The sequence below is a fragment of the Phalangium opilio genome, unplaced genomic scaffold, assembly GCF_054372755.1.
Source record: "Phalangium opilio isolate 3A_F unplaced genomic scaffold, DU_Popi_V2 ptg000031l_1, whole genome shotgun sequence".
NCBI classification, from domain to species: Eukaryota; Metazoa; Arthropoda; class Arachnida; order Opiliones; family Phalangiidae; genus Phalangium; species Phalangium opilio.
In genome coordinates, this window is record NW_028324158.1 from 3,661,290 (window position 1) to 3,676,420 (window position 15,131).

At 36.0% G+C, this 15,131-nt stretch overlaps 1 protein-coding gene and 1 long non-coding RNA gene across 2 annotated transcripts; both read left to right on the forward strand.

Moving 5' to 3' along the window:
• The first annotated feature begins 10,474 nt into the window (after positions 1-10,474).
• Positions 10,475-11,476, forward strand: LOC149690068 (uncharacterized). The gene is made up of 3 exons (XR_016383619.1): positions 10,475-10,759; positions 11,247-11,304; positions 11,370-11,476. It is a non-coding gene; the product is annotated as an uncharacterized LOC149690068 (long non-coding RNA).
• Positions 11,477-11,577: 101 nt separating this feature from the next.
• LOC149690069 (glutamate receptor ionotropic, delta-1-like) lies at positions 11,578-14,119 on the forward strand. Its single transcript, XM_089870464.1, has 6 exons — positions 11,578-11,628; positions 11,690-11,848; positions 12,387-12,516; positions 12,670-12,899; positions 12,972-13,219; positions 13,400-14,119. The coding sequence occupies exons 1-6, from the start codon at positions 11,578-11,580 to the stop codon at positions 13,614-13,616; spliced, it is 1,035 nt and encodes a 344-aa protein (XP_089726590.1). The 3' UTR covers positions 13,617-14,119.
• The last annotated feature ends 1,012 nt before the right edge of the window (positions 14,120-15,131 follow it).

Here is a 15,131-nt window from a genome sequence, read left to right on the forward strand (position 1 = left end):
TTTTTCCTTTCCCTTGCATACGCCTGAGACAAAATAGAAGTTTAATATTGCATAAGAGAGACATTCGAAATTTTTAAATATACAAGGTGTTTCTGAAAGGTGTGTTAGAAGTTAAGGGAACTATATTCTATGGGCGGTTTCGAGTAAAATGTGTTGTATGGTATTTTGCCGTCCGGGCCACCGTTTACAAGATAGGATTAGAGTGTGTTACGACTTACAGATGAACCCTTAATTAAATTAGCATTGTATATTGTAACACTCCAAAAACGTAGCCTGGACGCCAAAATGTCAGAATATTTTCGACTTGATATCGCCCAAAGAACGCGATAGAAGTACAAAATTAAAAGGGGACTGTTGATTGTGTTTAAGCTATTTTGATATCTTATATTTTTTCAGAAAGTGGTTTGTATGCTTGTTTTTTATGCGCAGTAAATGCATGTTATTAAAAATTGTTTTATTGAAAGTTCTAAAAAAGATATGTTTCCAAGAAAGACTATTTGGTGTTCATAGTTCGAGGCTTGAAATCATTCTGCTACCGTTAACAGAATATTACGGGTTTGATAAAATTTCGTCATTAAAGCTTCGATCCGACGTAATTAATTAAAGAAGGACTTGTTAAGAAATATTTTTAGCAAAAAATTATATACTGACTAATTCCCAGCATTTTGCTGCCACTATAATCAGTTCCCGGGTAACTGTAACTACTCACTAGGTAACTAGGGTAAATCAAAAGGCAAATTCCTAAAGTTATATTTCGAAAATTAAAATATTGCCAAGCCATTTCTACCGACTTAATACTTCAAAACAAGCGAGCAAATTAACTTGAGAAGAACACGTCAATGCTTACCATATCGGTAACTGCCACTTTTATGCTGTATTACTCACATAATTTTATTACTTTTAATATAATTTTTTCTGTCAAAACCATTGTTTTCAGTATTTTTTATTTTCTATTCAAACGTTTATATACAGTGTGGACGAGATCACATCAACCAACACCTTCCTTTGTGGACAACCCCCAATTCTGGCAACGGATGACGTCACTATACTAAATTATAAACCTCAAATACAGGCTGTGAATTAATACATGATGAACTTTTATTGTATGCAAATGAGAAGGTACAAAAGGATGATTAGAGAATATGCCTGAATGAAACCAAATGTATTAAAGAACAATCTTACGATTAGCCTTAGAACTTAGACCTCTAATTTGTTTGGTAAAAAACTCAACCAAAATGATCGATGCGGAAGCGCTCTTCAATATTACTGTCCATGTCTTGCAATAGACCAAGCTCATGACGCAGGAAGTCCAAGAAAATGTCTCCTGTGAAGTTTTCATCGGTGAAGAAGGGTCCGATAATTCGGTTTCCAAGGAATTACCACCAAAAACATTTACCTTCCATCGCATTGAGCTGTTCATTAAACAGATTAGAGGTTGTAATTAGAGGCCTAAGTTTTAAGGCTAACCGTAGGACTGTGTTTAAAAACATTCGGGCTTATTCCCAAATATTCCTTTTGTACTTTCTCATTTGCATGCAATAAAACATTAAGTTCAAACCGAATTTATTCACTCCCTATATTTGTGATCTATAATTTAGTATAGTGACGTCATCCGTTGGCAGTTTTTGGGGCTTGTCCACAATGGAAGGTGTTGATCTGATCTAGTCCACACTGCATGGTATGGTATAGTTGTCAAGATGAATATTTTATTATTTTTATGGAATGCAAGTTGTCTCCCGTTTATTTTATCGTTATTGGCATCATTTATTTTATCGTTATTGGCATCATTTATTTTATCGTTTTTGGCATCATTTATTTTATATTTATGATGCAATTTATTTTATATTCATATATTAAACTTCCTTTTATATTTACGGTTTGAAATTATCTTATAGCTGTTTCTGGGTTTCGTTCGCATATTAGTCCAGTAACTTCAGGGTTTAGCCTAGAATATTTGAACATAAAGATTCACCCCCCCCAGCTCTATAGCACGACCTTTCACCTCCATCTTGGAAAATAGTGGCCGGATGCCAGCTACAATGTATTCCATAGTCTTCTTCAAAAACGTTTGGAAATCGGCATATAATATAATTCGAACCATATGGACATCCTACTAAAATATTGAAGCGTTATAATTTAGCCACCGTATTGGAAAATGGTCGGCGGCGAAATGCTAAGTACAGTATAATCCATCATGTTTTAAAGTTATGGAAATTGGTGCGTATTATAAAAGGAAGTGTGTGATAGTCATACTGAATTTCGAATCAATGAGCCCAAAATATTTATCCTGTTTTTCCAAAATACGTGACTATTTGGTTAAGCAGCAGTATAATCGATAATGGTTAAGAAATACGCTATATCCGTAAATGGATTTTCTATGTTTGTAGACAAAAGCGATCGATGCCCTATTCTCTTTAACACTTATAGCTGCAGTTTAAATGTTAAGGGTTGACAAAAGTGTTGCATTATTCAGCTCACTTGAAATATGGTCAATTTAACAATTGATCAGACTCTAAGTATAATCTTCTAGAGACATGTTTCAAAATTTTTGTTTAAATAATTCCTAACTGATTATTCAAAACAAATTCAGGTGTCTATCTGAAATGCAATTTTGCATACATCAGCTACTTTGAAGAAATAATATAATTGAACTAACATGTATATAATACAAAGATCTAATATACGAATTTCAAATATAAATAAGTTCATCTAATATACGGAGAACTTAGGAAAGCAATAATGGAAATGAAAGAATGTCCTTGTTCCGGACGAAGAATTAATTTAACCTTCATGCCGGTAAGGTCGAAGCTGCCAACTTTGTCAAGTAGGGGTGTGATGATAAGTTTAAAACCATTTGTACGGTGCAACGAGAATGGATGAACTTTTTAGTAGAGCTTATGGCAATGTCCCTCTCATAAGAATTAACCCACTATTTGAGCTCATTTCATTTGTTTTTAGAGTAATTACCTTCAAGTTGTTAGGCGATTACCTAGCGGTGAACCAATTTTGGAAGGTATCGAATCAAATCTTCTAAACAGCCTGGCAAATACAATTAATTTTACGTATGATATTTTTGCCGATTATTAGACAGTATCTGTCTTAGGTATCAAATTCGTATGTTCTTATAGATACAATCTTCACGAGACTGAGTTTGGACAGTTCGGAGCAATATTACCAAATAAATCTTGGAATGGTATTGTCGGACATCTTTTTCATAAGGTTGGTAATGTGTAAAATTTATTATTATTATCATTTATAATAATTTGTACGTCTTCTTTTATCAATAGAAAGCAGACTTTGCCTTGGCTGGGCTTTCCGTAACTAAGGAAAGAAGAACAGCGATTGATTTTAGTGTGCCGTACATCATTGACACTTTGAGCTTCTTTGTGGGTGTGGAAAATTCAACTAGGTCTCAATTCTTATTCCTGAGTCCATTTAAATTCAATGCAAGTATAAAGCAAGTCAAGTAAAAATATTTGCGTATTAGCTAGGTGTGGTTAATCGGTTTCTGTCTACGCTTGTTTTTCGTGTCGCCGTTCTACAAACACACAACACCCCGACAGACAAAACACCATCGCAAAGCTAGGTCTGGTTACATAACCACACCTAGCAATTACATAAAAAACTATGTAATTTTAATTTTTATTAAAATGTTAAGGTTTGGCTAGCAGAAATGGCTTGCTCAATTTTCGTTTTCATACTTATGTGCGGGTATTTCTTCTCCAGACATCGGTTGTTATATAAATTGAAGAGTTTTATGATTGTTATTAGGATTGCTGCGAAACAAGGTATTTTGGGTTTTGTATAAAAGTATTTCCTTGTTGTGTGGGTTTCTATTTTACAGATTCATGTGTTCCACAAAGGATGGTAGGAACGAAGTACAGTGGGTCGAAAATGCAACTTCTATGACATTTAGCCGATCAGGGCTTCCGTTTACAAAATTTAAGTGTTTTACGGATGCCCTTTAGCATTGTCTTTGAATTACTTTGTAAAATTTAAGGGGTCAACCATAGAACACTTAAGTCATAACTTGTAAACAGTGGGCCGGACGGCAAAATGCCATGGAAAATCTTCCACTCACAAATGCTCATGAAACCCACTGTAATTCGGTTCTACCACTCTTTTGGGTAATAATATAATTCAACCTTAGAGAACCGATTTTTCCTTTAATTAACCATAGCCCTCTCAATCACGCTTTGGCATCACGCGGTATAGAAGCCCCTCAAACCATGTTTTTGCGATTTAAAAGCACGTATCGGGGATTTCAAGTTTTTACATGGCTTTTAACATGGCCGTCTATAGGAGAAACCCTGTTTTTTGGCCCTCATTCTAAAAGTATTTGTTCAAAGCTCTTAAAATTTTAATGAAATTTGCAAAAATAAGGTTTTTTCAAAAGTTTCTCTTTCATAGTTCTTTTGTATAAAAATGAAAAATAATTTGCCATAATTAAAAGGGCTTCGTCTCCAAACGGTTTTAATGTGTTTTCTTCGGTTTCACTGGTTGGAATCTCTTTAAATTTTTGAAGAGAGGTATATTGAAGGGTTTTAAATTATCGTGCATAGTCTTAAAACGAATAGCGCGATTGAGTGGGCTGTTATTTAACTCAAATTGGTTTTAACAATAGAAACATTTTCAACGATTTCAGGTGTTAATGCGAATAATCTTCAGCTTCCAGCTTCGTTAGTAATAATATCATGGCTGATCACCTGTACGGTTTTGAATATTTTCTATGGAAATGCTCTAAAAGCATCCACGAGTGTTCCAACGGAAACTAAAATAAACACCCTGGATGAATTAGCATCAGTTCTCAGATTGGGAAAAATGAAATTGTTCATTCCAAAAAACACTGCTGCCGTAGAATATGTTGCAAAAATGGTAGTTGTTCTAATAATTAATGTTGTTAATTTCAATACGAAATACTTGAATGCGCATTGATTTTGATTAACGCAGCCTCCGACACCATATGGAAATATCTTTCGTCGTGCGAGTGAGATTAGACCACAGAGAGCAACGGATCATGCTGATATCTATGTCAGACGCATAACCACGCTGGACTCTCGACTTAAAATGAAGGTTCGATTACTTAAAGACGGATATCCACCGTCTAAAATTCGTGCAGTGAATGAGCCAATCATGGCTTTAAGCACCGCCATTGGATTTCGAAGAAATTTCACTTGTCGAGCATCATTTAACCGGGTGTAAGTGAAGGTTCAGTTTAGAAAATTCCAATCCAGAAGCAACTGGGGAAAAATCCCTTAAGGGCTACCACCAGTGATGTGACAATCATGGCTATTTCCGCTTTTGTTTCCGGATGTTTTATGTTATAGAACTACGAACTTGTTTAATATATATTACTTTTTATGTTGGTAGAATTACAGCTCTAGCAGAAAGCGGCTGCCTACAGTTGTGGCAGGATACATTAATGCTTCCCGTGAAAATGGAAGAATTGAACGAAAAGCACGCCACCACAGTTGTGAACTATATACAATTAACTGATCTACAAAGCACATTTATATTACTCTTGATAATTTATTTTGCGTTGTTGCTCGTGATGACTTTGGAACGTTACTAATGATTAAACTTTACTTAATTGTTTTTTGACGTAGACGAGCTATTGCATAACTACCGATACATCACTTCCACAAAATTTAAAATCTATAGACGTTGAATATACAGTTTTAGAAATAGTGATCAACGAGATTTTGTCGTTGCCCATGTAATGGAGTATGCATATCTCAGAAGACTTTAGTAGTATCTCTATTCCATGCTTATTATATTAAGCGTCTTCGATGTAAAAAGGGGGATGCAACCCTCAGTATAGAGAAATTAAAAGGGGGTTGATTCATAGCCGTCTCTGCACACTCTCTGAACCCAAAACTCCTAGAGCACAGGCGCCGAAAAGCGAGATGGAAGGCAAAATTTTACTCCCGTGCTTTTCTTTCTTAATTACATCGAAGACGCTTATTCTAATATCCGTAAGTTCGAATTTCGACTGGATTTTGAAACGGGTTTCTACCGCCTAAGATTCGAGATGTAAAGGAACCACCATGGGTTTTAACGCGGCAATTCGATTTCAAAAGAATTCGTTTAATTGGTTATAAATTATAGCTTAGAACAGAAAACTGAGACAAAATTAAACATAAAGTTATACATGTTTTGTTTATAATACCGGTTTTCTTCATAAGTGGCAATCTTCAGCTATTGTATTACATTCTAATTGAAGAACTCAAGGAAGACCTCGAAGGAACCATCATAAACTGTATTTCTGGTATTACTCTTCATCAGTCACTTGGTCGTAATTACCTTGCAACTCTGCACGCGATTCACAGATTGTTTGTTGACTTTACCTATTTCTTTCAAGAGTATTTATATTGCTTCTTTCAAGAACCGTGACTGTTCCACTAAGCAGCAGTGTGTAATCGATAATGGTTAAGAAATACGCTAAATCCGTAAATGCATTTTTCATGTTTGTTTGTTTTTTTTTTTTTGGACAAAAGCGATCGATACCGTATTCTCCATTAACGCTGAAATTTTACGCTTATGGCTGAAGTTTTAAATATAAAGAGTTGACACAAGTGTTGCATAATTCAGCTCATTTGGAAAATACAAAATTTAACAATTGGGCAGAATCTGTGGACACCCTTTTATAATAATGTTTCAGAATTAAAGTTTGAGTAATTCCTGATTGATTTATGGAATCAAATGTCTATCTGAATTGCTAGTTTAAAACCATACGTTTATAAGATATCTTATGACTTATGAAGGGATTATATAATTGAATTAACGTGTCAGAAGTTATGATGAAATTGGTGAGTCAACGTACTGAAATGATAATGCATAGATCATATGTACGGATTTAAAATTTCAAGTATAAATAAGCCCATCAGTTTTAACTTCTCTAATATACGCAGAACTTCGGAGCATACCCATCGTCTAAGGCTTAAACACGGCCTTTGGATTTTGAACGAATTTCACTTGTCAAATATGGTTTCACTGGATGTAAGTATGAGTATTCAAAATTAATCTTATCACTGAGATCTTATGCATATAGACCTATACACACTTATGGCGGCGCATGAGTAGTTGCAATGTGTGGAGGCATGAGTTTTCCGCTTCTGTGGAGTCTACATGTAAACTAAACTACGATGAACGTGCAAAAATAAAATGCCTAGTATTTAAATTCGAGAAAGTATAATTAAAACCGAGAAAGTATCATTAAAACCATGTTAAGAAATAAAGTGTGCGTTGGCATTAGTAGGCTAAAACTCACTAAGCCTCGGCGACGGTATGGGATCATCGCTTCATCGGTGAGGTCCGCCGATGCCGTGCCGAAGGCGCTGCATATAACCAGCACGTAAGGCTTGGCGCCCAATTTAGTGTGTAGAATTTCATTAACTACCCCAATTTTATGTCTATCAATTGAATTCGATAAAATTTCACCTCGGAAGTTCAGTTAATACTTTAACAACCGGTAATACAAAACTGTCTTATAAAAATAAACTTCAATGCTTAGCAAATAAGGCAAAAGCAATGGTTATAAATACGGCACTACCCCCAAACATTCTTTCTGCGCATGCTCATCTCTCGAGAATTTTACCCCCTTTTCACCCTCGCTCTACTGGTGAAAAGGTCTTTTGAGAGAAATACAATGAATCACTGTTATTATATGTACAATAAATGATTTTTCGCTACACCTATGTATTTATCCGTTCTAGGTGGATAGAGGTGTCAGGGAGACTTCGACTGCCCGTACTTAGAGCTCAGGTTTTGGCCTCGTGATTCGCTTTTCGTGACGCAAAAACTGACGGTTTAAATAGGGACTTGGCAATTCGGGCTTAACTCCGCCCCCAGCGCCATTATGGTATGTTTTTTAAACAGAATGAAAGCCACACAAGCCCCTCCTCCTGGTATGTTTTTTAGCACTAGTGGAAGGTAGCCCGACGTTGCATGACGTAGTACTGCCAAGTCCGTATAAGTTTTTTGGCCCATCCCATTTTTACCTCACACATCACTTGAGAAACAGGCCCAATTATACCTTCCAAGAAGGGGTATGACTTCCTGATTTATATTATTTATGGTTTTTTAATTTATTTTTATTTCGGTGGACAACACTCAAAATTCCGCATGGCGATAGAAAAATTCATCGCCATTGGGGAGGCATTTAATGTTAACTTCAAGGGGGCTTATGAACTTCTGGTATAAAGTATTGCTAAAAACTCCTTATCTTTAGTCGTTATTACCCTACTTTGTAAGAAACTCACGAAACGTCTATTTTCATAGTGATGTAAATTTTATGATGGCTAAAGATTGCCGCCCTAAGATAAAATTTAGTACTGGTGTACTAAGGTTATGTCTTATTCAAAGAAACCGTTAATTAAAGAAGTGTTGATATTATCACACGGAGATGAACAGAGTAAATGGAGAGAAATATAAATTAATAGTTTACCTAATCCTAAGGTTTTCTGTGGAAATTCCTTAATTGATGAAGCCTATATTCTTTAAACACAGACTAACAAAGCAAAACATAACAAATAGAACGACAGTCAAAGAAAAACTGATATTATGAAACGAAAATGTACTATAAGTACTACAGAAATACTTTTTTACTGCGGCCTTTAAGCATTGGTTTAAACTAGTTTTAACCACCTGGCTTTATTCTTTTTGATAAAGACGAATTTATGCTAAACCTGTTTACAGTAGAAGTACGATTGCTTCACTAATATTTTTATTTTTACCTCTACGAGTGACAATGACCTCACGGGGAGGTATTACACTGGACGTTTCGGGCTGTGTGTGTTTTTGCCTGTCACCGTGTTCGCAGTTGCCAATTCGGGGCAAACGTATAAGCAATATCCGGACCGCATTCGCAGTTCACAGAAAGCAATATTGGCTTCTACTCCATTATCATAGTTAGGGTTAAGATGTAAGCGGCGATCGGCTAAGGTTACGAGAAAAGTCTAACTTCCCAATGACAGGGCTTCCACCAAAGGTTCACTCAATTGCTGGTTTTCTTATCACTTATTGTGAATCAATCGCCTTATATACCCTAAATTTACAAAAATTGTTATAGAGACTTACACTAGAATTCAAACGTCAACAATAGCTATGTTCAAGTTGACTTTAGGAGTAACGTTTCTTAAAAAACTTAACTAGAATTAAGGAAAGTTAATGACGATTAAAATAATAAATATCAATTATATTTATTTAATTATTTAAGAAAAACCTCTTATTGGGTCTCTACTCGGAGAGGTTTATTTTGGTTTCCCAACTCGTTACTGTAATGTTTTTGTACATGTTTTTGTGATATTTTCAGGCTAATGTTGCTGTGTAACAAGTTATATTAGAATATAAAGTGTGTTTTCGTTCCTCGTCAAAAACCTCGTACATTCCGTTAACGTTAATCTAAGCAAGACAACAACAATAAGTATGGCCTAGGAGGATATAGGGGTGAAGGAGTCTTCGACTGCCCGTTCTTAGAGCTCAGGTTTCGGCCTCTCCGATGGGAGATTCGTGCAGGCGCACCTAGTTACATTGGTTACGCGCATCACATGACCACGCAAATCCAATTAAAAAAATAGCGGGTTTTTCATGCTAGCTTAGGCCTTTGAAGCAACGCCGCCTATATTACGTGTTCACTGCACATGTAGAGATATTTTTAAATTTTATCGGGCGTTAATTCGACCCTCCCACAGGCTTTAATCCACCTTAAACACTTATCTAGTAGAGTTTTTGGTGTTGGAAAAGAGTAAAAAACCGTTACCTTTACTTCAGTTTTATCTAAGAACCATAATTTACTATTAATAAAAAATAAAATAATGATAAATTTTCCGTTAAAGCACTAAAAAATGCAGCGCCTTTAACAAAAATTAAAACAAACGACGCCCGATGACGATGAGCGCGGAACAAGGTGCGCGGCTAAGAATCTCCCAGAACGGACGATAATCTGTAAGCGCGTTTCAATGGGAAAACGGGCAGTCGAAGACTCCTTCACCCCTATATCCTCCTAGGTATGGCACTAAATGAGTGAAACACGATTTCTGCCGCAACATATCTTTGTCAAAACCTTCATAGACATGACTCCTGGTAAGGCACAGCCAATACGCATAAACGCCAACAAAAAATGCGTTTTTAGAAAATATTGGATACCACACAACCCGTTTTCACAAGTATGGCACTAAATGAGTGAAACATGATTTCTGCCCCAACATATCTTTGTCAAAACCTTCATAGACATGACTCCTGGTAAATTTTCAGGTAAAGATGATTTATAATATTTGTACAAATCCTTCCTAAGAAACTTAGCATCACTGCAATAGTAAATTACCTACTTATTGTTTTTACGCTACTTAAACTAGAGAAAATGGGAAAATTACCTTTCCCCTGACTGTGAAATAATTATTTTCTGCAGTAAACAACACTCAGAATGTTCATTGAATATAGCGTATCTTGTCCATGTGTCACGACATAATTGATTAGTAAATTAGACCATATTTTCCGAGTTACAATTCGAAAGTTATAAATATATTGCGGTTCTCGGACATTGCTTAATATCAGTTTCACAAGCGTTCGGAAACACCGAAGGAACACCAATCAATATGACTAGTTTTCGCCATTCTTGTGAACATAGATATAAGGCCTAACTACTGTCATACAGTATGCGAAACAGTTCTATTAATCTACATATAAGGGCAGAAATGAAGGAACATACTTGTTCATCGTAACGAAGGGCTACTCGCAGACTTGCCAGAGTTCACTCATCGTGTGGGAATGTAAGTATAAATTTACTTCATGGCTACCTGAAAGATTTTTTTAAAGTTTGAGGTTTGGGTAGAAGAAGTGACTTTTATAATTGTGATCTTCTTGCATTCGGGGAATGGGCATTTTCTTTTCGTTTCTTAATGAGCCAGCGTTTAAATTGCCCAGATTTAAGAATTTTTTCTTAAATATTAACATCTAGTTTCGCGTTTTACAGATCAAGCCACTATATTGTAGATTTTCCATTTACATTTAAATAACTGACGCGATAAATTAAACCTAAATTTTGCGAATTGCTGCCCGAAAGTTTTAATTATATGGCCTTTGTTTCATCATGGTTGGGTCACATATTGCTCTAACTCAAATTCCAACCAATACGACTATTTTTCCCGAACTTAACCAAGTTTAACTCACATATTGCTCTAACTCAAATTCCAACCAATACGACTATTTTTCCCGAACTTAACCAAGTTTAACTCATTTATAAACAGAGCAGCAATGAAGGATTGCACTTGTTCAGGGTTAAGACTCAAACTAACTTTTATGCAGGTATAGTAACCAAAATGCGTTCAGTTTGAAGAGTCCTTACGTAACGAAGTTTTATTTTATATTAGACTCTTTACCTTCAAGTTGTTAACCGATTACCTAAGGGTGACCCAATTCTAAATGGAATTGAATCCAATCTTTTAAACAGTCTCGCCAGCACAATCAACTTTACGTAAGATATTTCTGTAAATTATTATATGTCAGATGTTTTAGGTATGAAATGAATATTTTCAAAGGTACGATCTTCACGAGACTGAGTCTGGTCAGTATGGGAAAATGTTACCAAATAAATCTTGGACTGGAATTGTTGGACGTCTGTCATCTGAAGTAAATAATTGTATAAAAATTTATTAAAACAAATCCTGTATAACATATATATCTCTCATAGAAAGCCGATTTTGGAATTTCTGGACTTTCCGTTACTCAGGGAAGAAGGACTGTTATTGATTTCAGTGTCCCTTATATTCACGACACTTTAAGCTTTTTCGTGGGTGTTGAAAACGGAACTAGATCAGATGTCTTATTCTTGAGTCCATTTGAAGTCAATGTAAGTAATAAGTATAGTTAATAATAAGTATAAACCATTTTTACCTCTCCGTGTGACGATGACGTCACGGAAAGGTATTACAATGGACGTGTCTCTGTGTGTGTGTCTGTCTGTCTGTCACCGCGTTCGCAGCTGGCAAATCGGTGCAAACGTCTATACTATATCCGGAACCCGTTCGCAGTTCTATTGTCGTCGTAAGGGTTAAACTGTTCGCGGCAATCGGCTAGGGTTACGAACAACGTCTAGCCTTTCAATGGCAGCGCTTCTATCAAAAAATCACGCAAATGCGGGTTTTCTTATAATTTACTGTGATTCAATCGCCTTATATACCCTAAATTTCCAAAAAAAAAAATTAAAGAGGCATACGCTAGAATTCAAACGTCAACAATAGCTATGTTCAAAATTATTTTAGCAATAACGTTCTTAAAACGAATTAACTAGTATTAAGGTAAATTACTGACGATAAAAATAATTATTTTCAATTAAATGTTTTTAATTATTCAAGAATAACGTCCCAACTTTTTTTTTAATTTCTAAGGTTTGGCTACTAGAAGTTACTTGTACAATTATGGTTTTTATTCTACTGTGCATTTGCTTTACCTTTCGTCAGAAGTCAGCGTTTAAACTGCGCAGTTTTATGATCGTCTTTGCCATTGCTGCTAAACAAGGTATTTTATTGATTTTGAATTGAGTTCAAAAATATTAAATATCATGTTAATCCCCCGATACCATGTTAAACTCCGACTCTAGAGAACCAGTTGTTTGCTATAGTGAAAGTCTATCTCGTCTCTTCATAAGGCTGTTCATTTGTATGATTGCAGGTGTTAATCTGAATAATGTTCAGCAACCAGCTTCTTTAGTGATAATCGCATGGCTGATGACTTGCACAATCACCAACATTTTCTATGGAAATGAGCTTCAAGCCTCTACTAGCGTTCCAACGAAAAATGATGTAAATACACTGGATGATTTAGCATCAGTTCTTAGATTGGGAACCATGAAACTTTTCATTCCGGAACATTCCTCTGTATTAGAATATATCGCGAAAATGGTGGGTGCACTGATAATTAATGTTACTGGTGATACATAATAGTTCTATATGCCTTGATTTGAAATCACACAGCCTCCCACACCTTACGGAGATCTTTTTCGTCGAGTGACTGAGATTAGACCACGAAGACCATCGAATAACGCTGATATCTACGCTAGACGCATTACCACCCCACAATCTCGAATACGAACGGAGCTTGGACTGCTAAAATTGGGGTATCCACCGTCAAAGATACGGGCAGTGAGTGAGCCTCTTATGAATTTAAACACCGCCATTGGGTTTCGAAAGAATTTCACTTGTCAAGGATCGTTTAACTGGGTGTAAGTATGAAATCGCTGGGATTCAGTGGCAAATAAGGAAAACTTGAAGTGTAAACGTTAGTCATAGTGATGATGTTACTAAAGGTTTTCCTTTGTGCCTTCCTTTGTATTAATTTTGGCATACCAGGCAACATAAAATTGTATATTTGTGATTAATATAAGTAATGTTTCCCATGACAGCATTATAGCATTATCTGAAAGTGGCTGTCTGCAGAAGTGGGAAGAAAAATTAATGTTTCCAGTGACTATGGAAGAGATGAAGGACATTGACTCGGCCACGGAAGTTAACTACATCGGATTCATTGATTTAGAAACCACATTTTTTCTACTCTTCATAAGTTATTTTGCGTCTATGGTTGTGATTGCCCTACAACTCTGCAAGATGCTATTGAAATAGTGATTTAAACTTCACTTGAAACTGAAAAAAAAAACAGAAACGTCAGAAGAAAACTTTTGTCTAACTTTACTTAAGTTCTTCTTTCATTAGAAGTCCAGAGATTCTTTTTGAAAGAGAATGTTTTGAAAACTATTTAACAAGTTAACTTAAGGAAAGGTTATCCTTACGGTTGAAGCCTTTTCCGTCTTTCTGCACAAAAAGCTTTGACGGAAAGAAAATATGTATTTACTAACGTTGGAAGACATAAACTTGAGGAAAGTAGAAATTTAACCATCACTTGGGGAGAATCATAACAAATGCGTGTCGGTATTATCGGTCCGAAATTAGCATGAATATCTGAACGCCAATAAATAAATTCTCTGATTTCGAATTTGTGTAGTCGGGAAAAAGCGGAAATTCGCGAATACATGCTCTTTTGCTTTTTGTAGGTCACTGAGTTTGTTTCAAGTTTTGTTTTCGGATTAACGTTCTTTTAAATGTACCATTTGAAAGTTTATAATTAAACTCTTGTCGTAAGTTAAATAATTTGATTTTCAGGTTTCAGCTTCGTGGTTTGAAACGCTTAATAATCAAATCATTAAAATAATTATTGGTAGCAAAGTAAGGATACAGTTAAACCAAGTCCATTCATTTGTGATGTCAGCGAGAGGGGCAACACCGAACTTTTCTGTCTGTGACCTCGTTCGCAGTTGGAAAATCGGAGACAAATTTGGCCATATGTCTAATCAGCGCCACTAGCGGATGGTCTGAAAACTACTCCCATAGAGTCTAGGTATATTTAAGCGGGTTTGCAGAATTTCCGTCAGATGGCGCGGCGTTCGAGCCACCTGGCGGAAATTCTACAAACCTGCTTAAATATACCTAGACTCTATGGGAGTAGTTTTCAGACCATCCGCTAGTGGCGCTGATTAGACATGTGGCCAATTTTCGGAACACGTTCGCAGTTTACAGAAATTGAGACTCTTTTTATTTTGTCGCCATCTATGATGGAGTCAAAATATTACGGAGACATAAAACGGAAGATTAGCTCCGCCTTCGTCGTCGTCTCTTTAAACTACTCCCTTATCACTCGCGCTCCGGTTATTTCATTCAAATTTCGGTTCCTTGTTCGTTCTGGGGTTCGATTCTAAAACTGTCCTTAACAATATGGATTTTGACAATAAGGATAAGTCCTTATTTCCCTCTTAAGGATCGCGTATGGACAAATTCGATTTTTAGCAAATATTCGTATTCTACTCGACCTCTCCTTAAAAAATAATCCGTGGCACTCCGTGCTCTTACGGACAAGACAGAATATTATCCTTATAAAGAAAATGACGTAGTTCCGGTCTTCTTAGCCAATGAAATAACGGGAGTAGCGATCAGCTGGCCGTGAAACGTAAACAAACTTGTTTTTACCAAGGCTTAGTACGGGTTTGCGTCGCTTTGCGTTGGTGATTACGAAAGAAGCTCAATTTAGGTTTAATTATGGCGAAAAACAAAAGAGCAATGAAAGTCACAAATAGGCAAAGAGAA

What these genes read in the sequence shown, in the direction of transcription:
- LOC149690069 (XM_089870464.1), top strand. Translation starts at nt 11,578, where the DNA reads ATGTTACCAAATAAATCTTGGACTGGAATTGTTGGACGTCTGTCATCT. An exon ending in TTGGACGTCTGTCATCTGAA is followed by an intron (nt 11,629 to 11,689) that starts GTAAATAATTGT and finishes TATCTCTCATAG; the next exon opens with AAAGCCGATTTTGGAATTTC. An exon ending in TGCCATTGCTGCTAAACAAG is followed by an intron (nt 12,517 to 12,669) that starts GTATTTTATTGA and finishes GTATGATTGCAG; the next exon opens with GTGTTAATCTGAATAATGTT.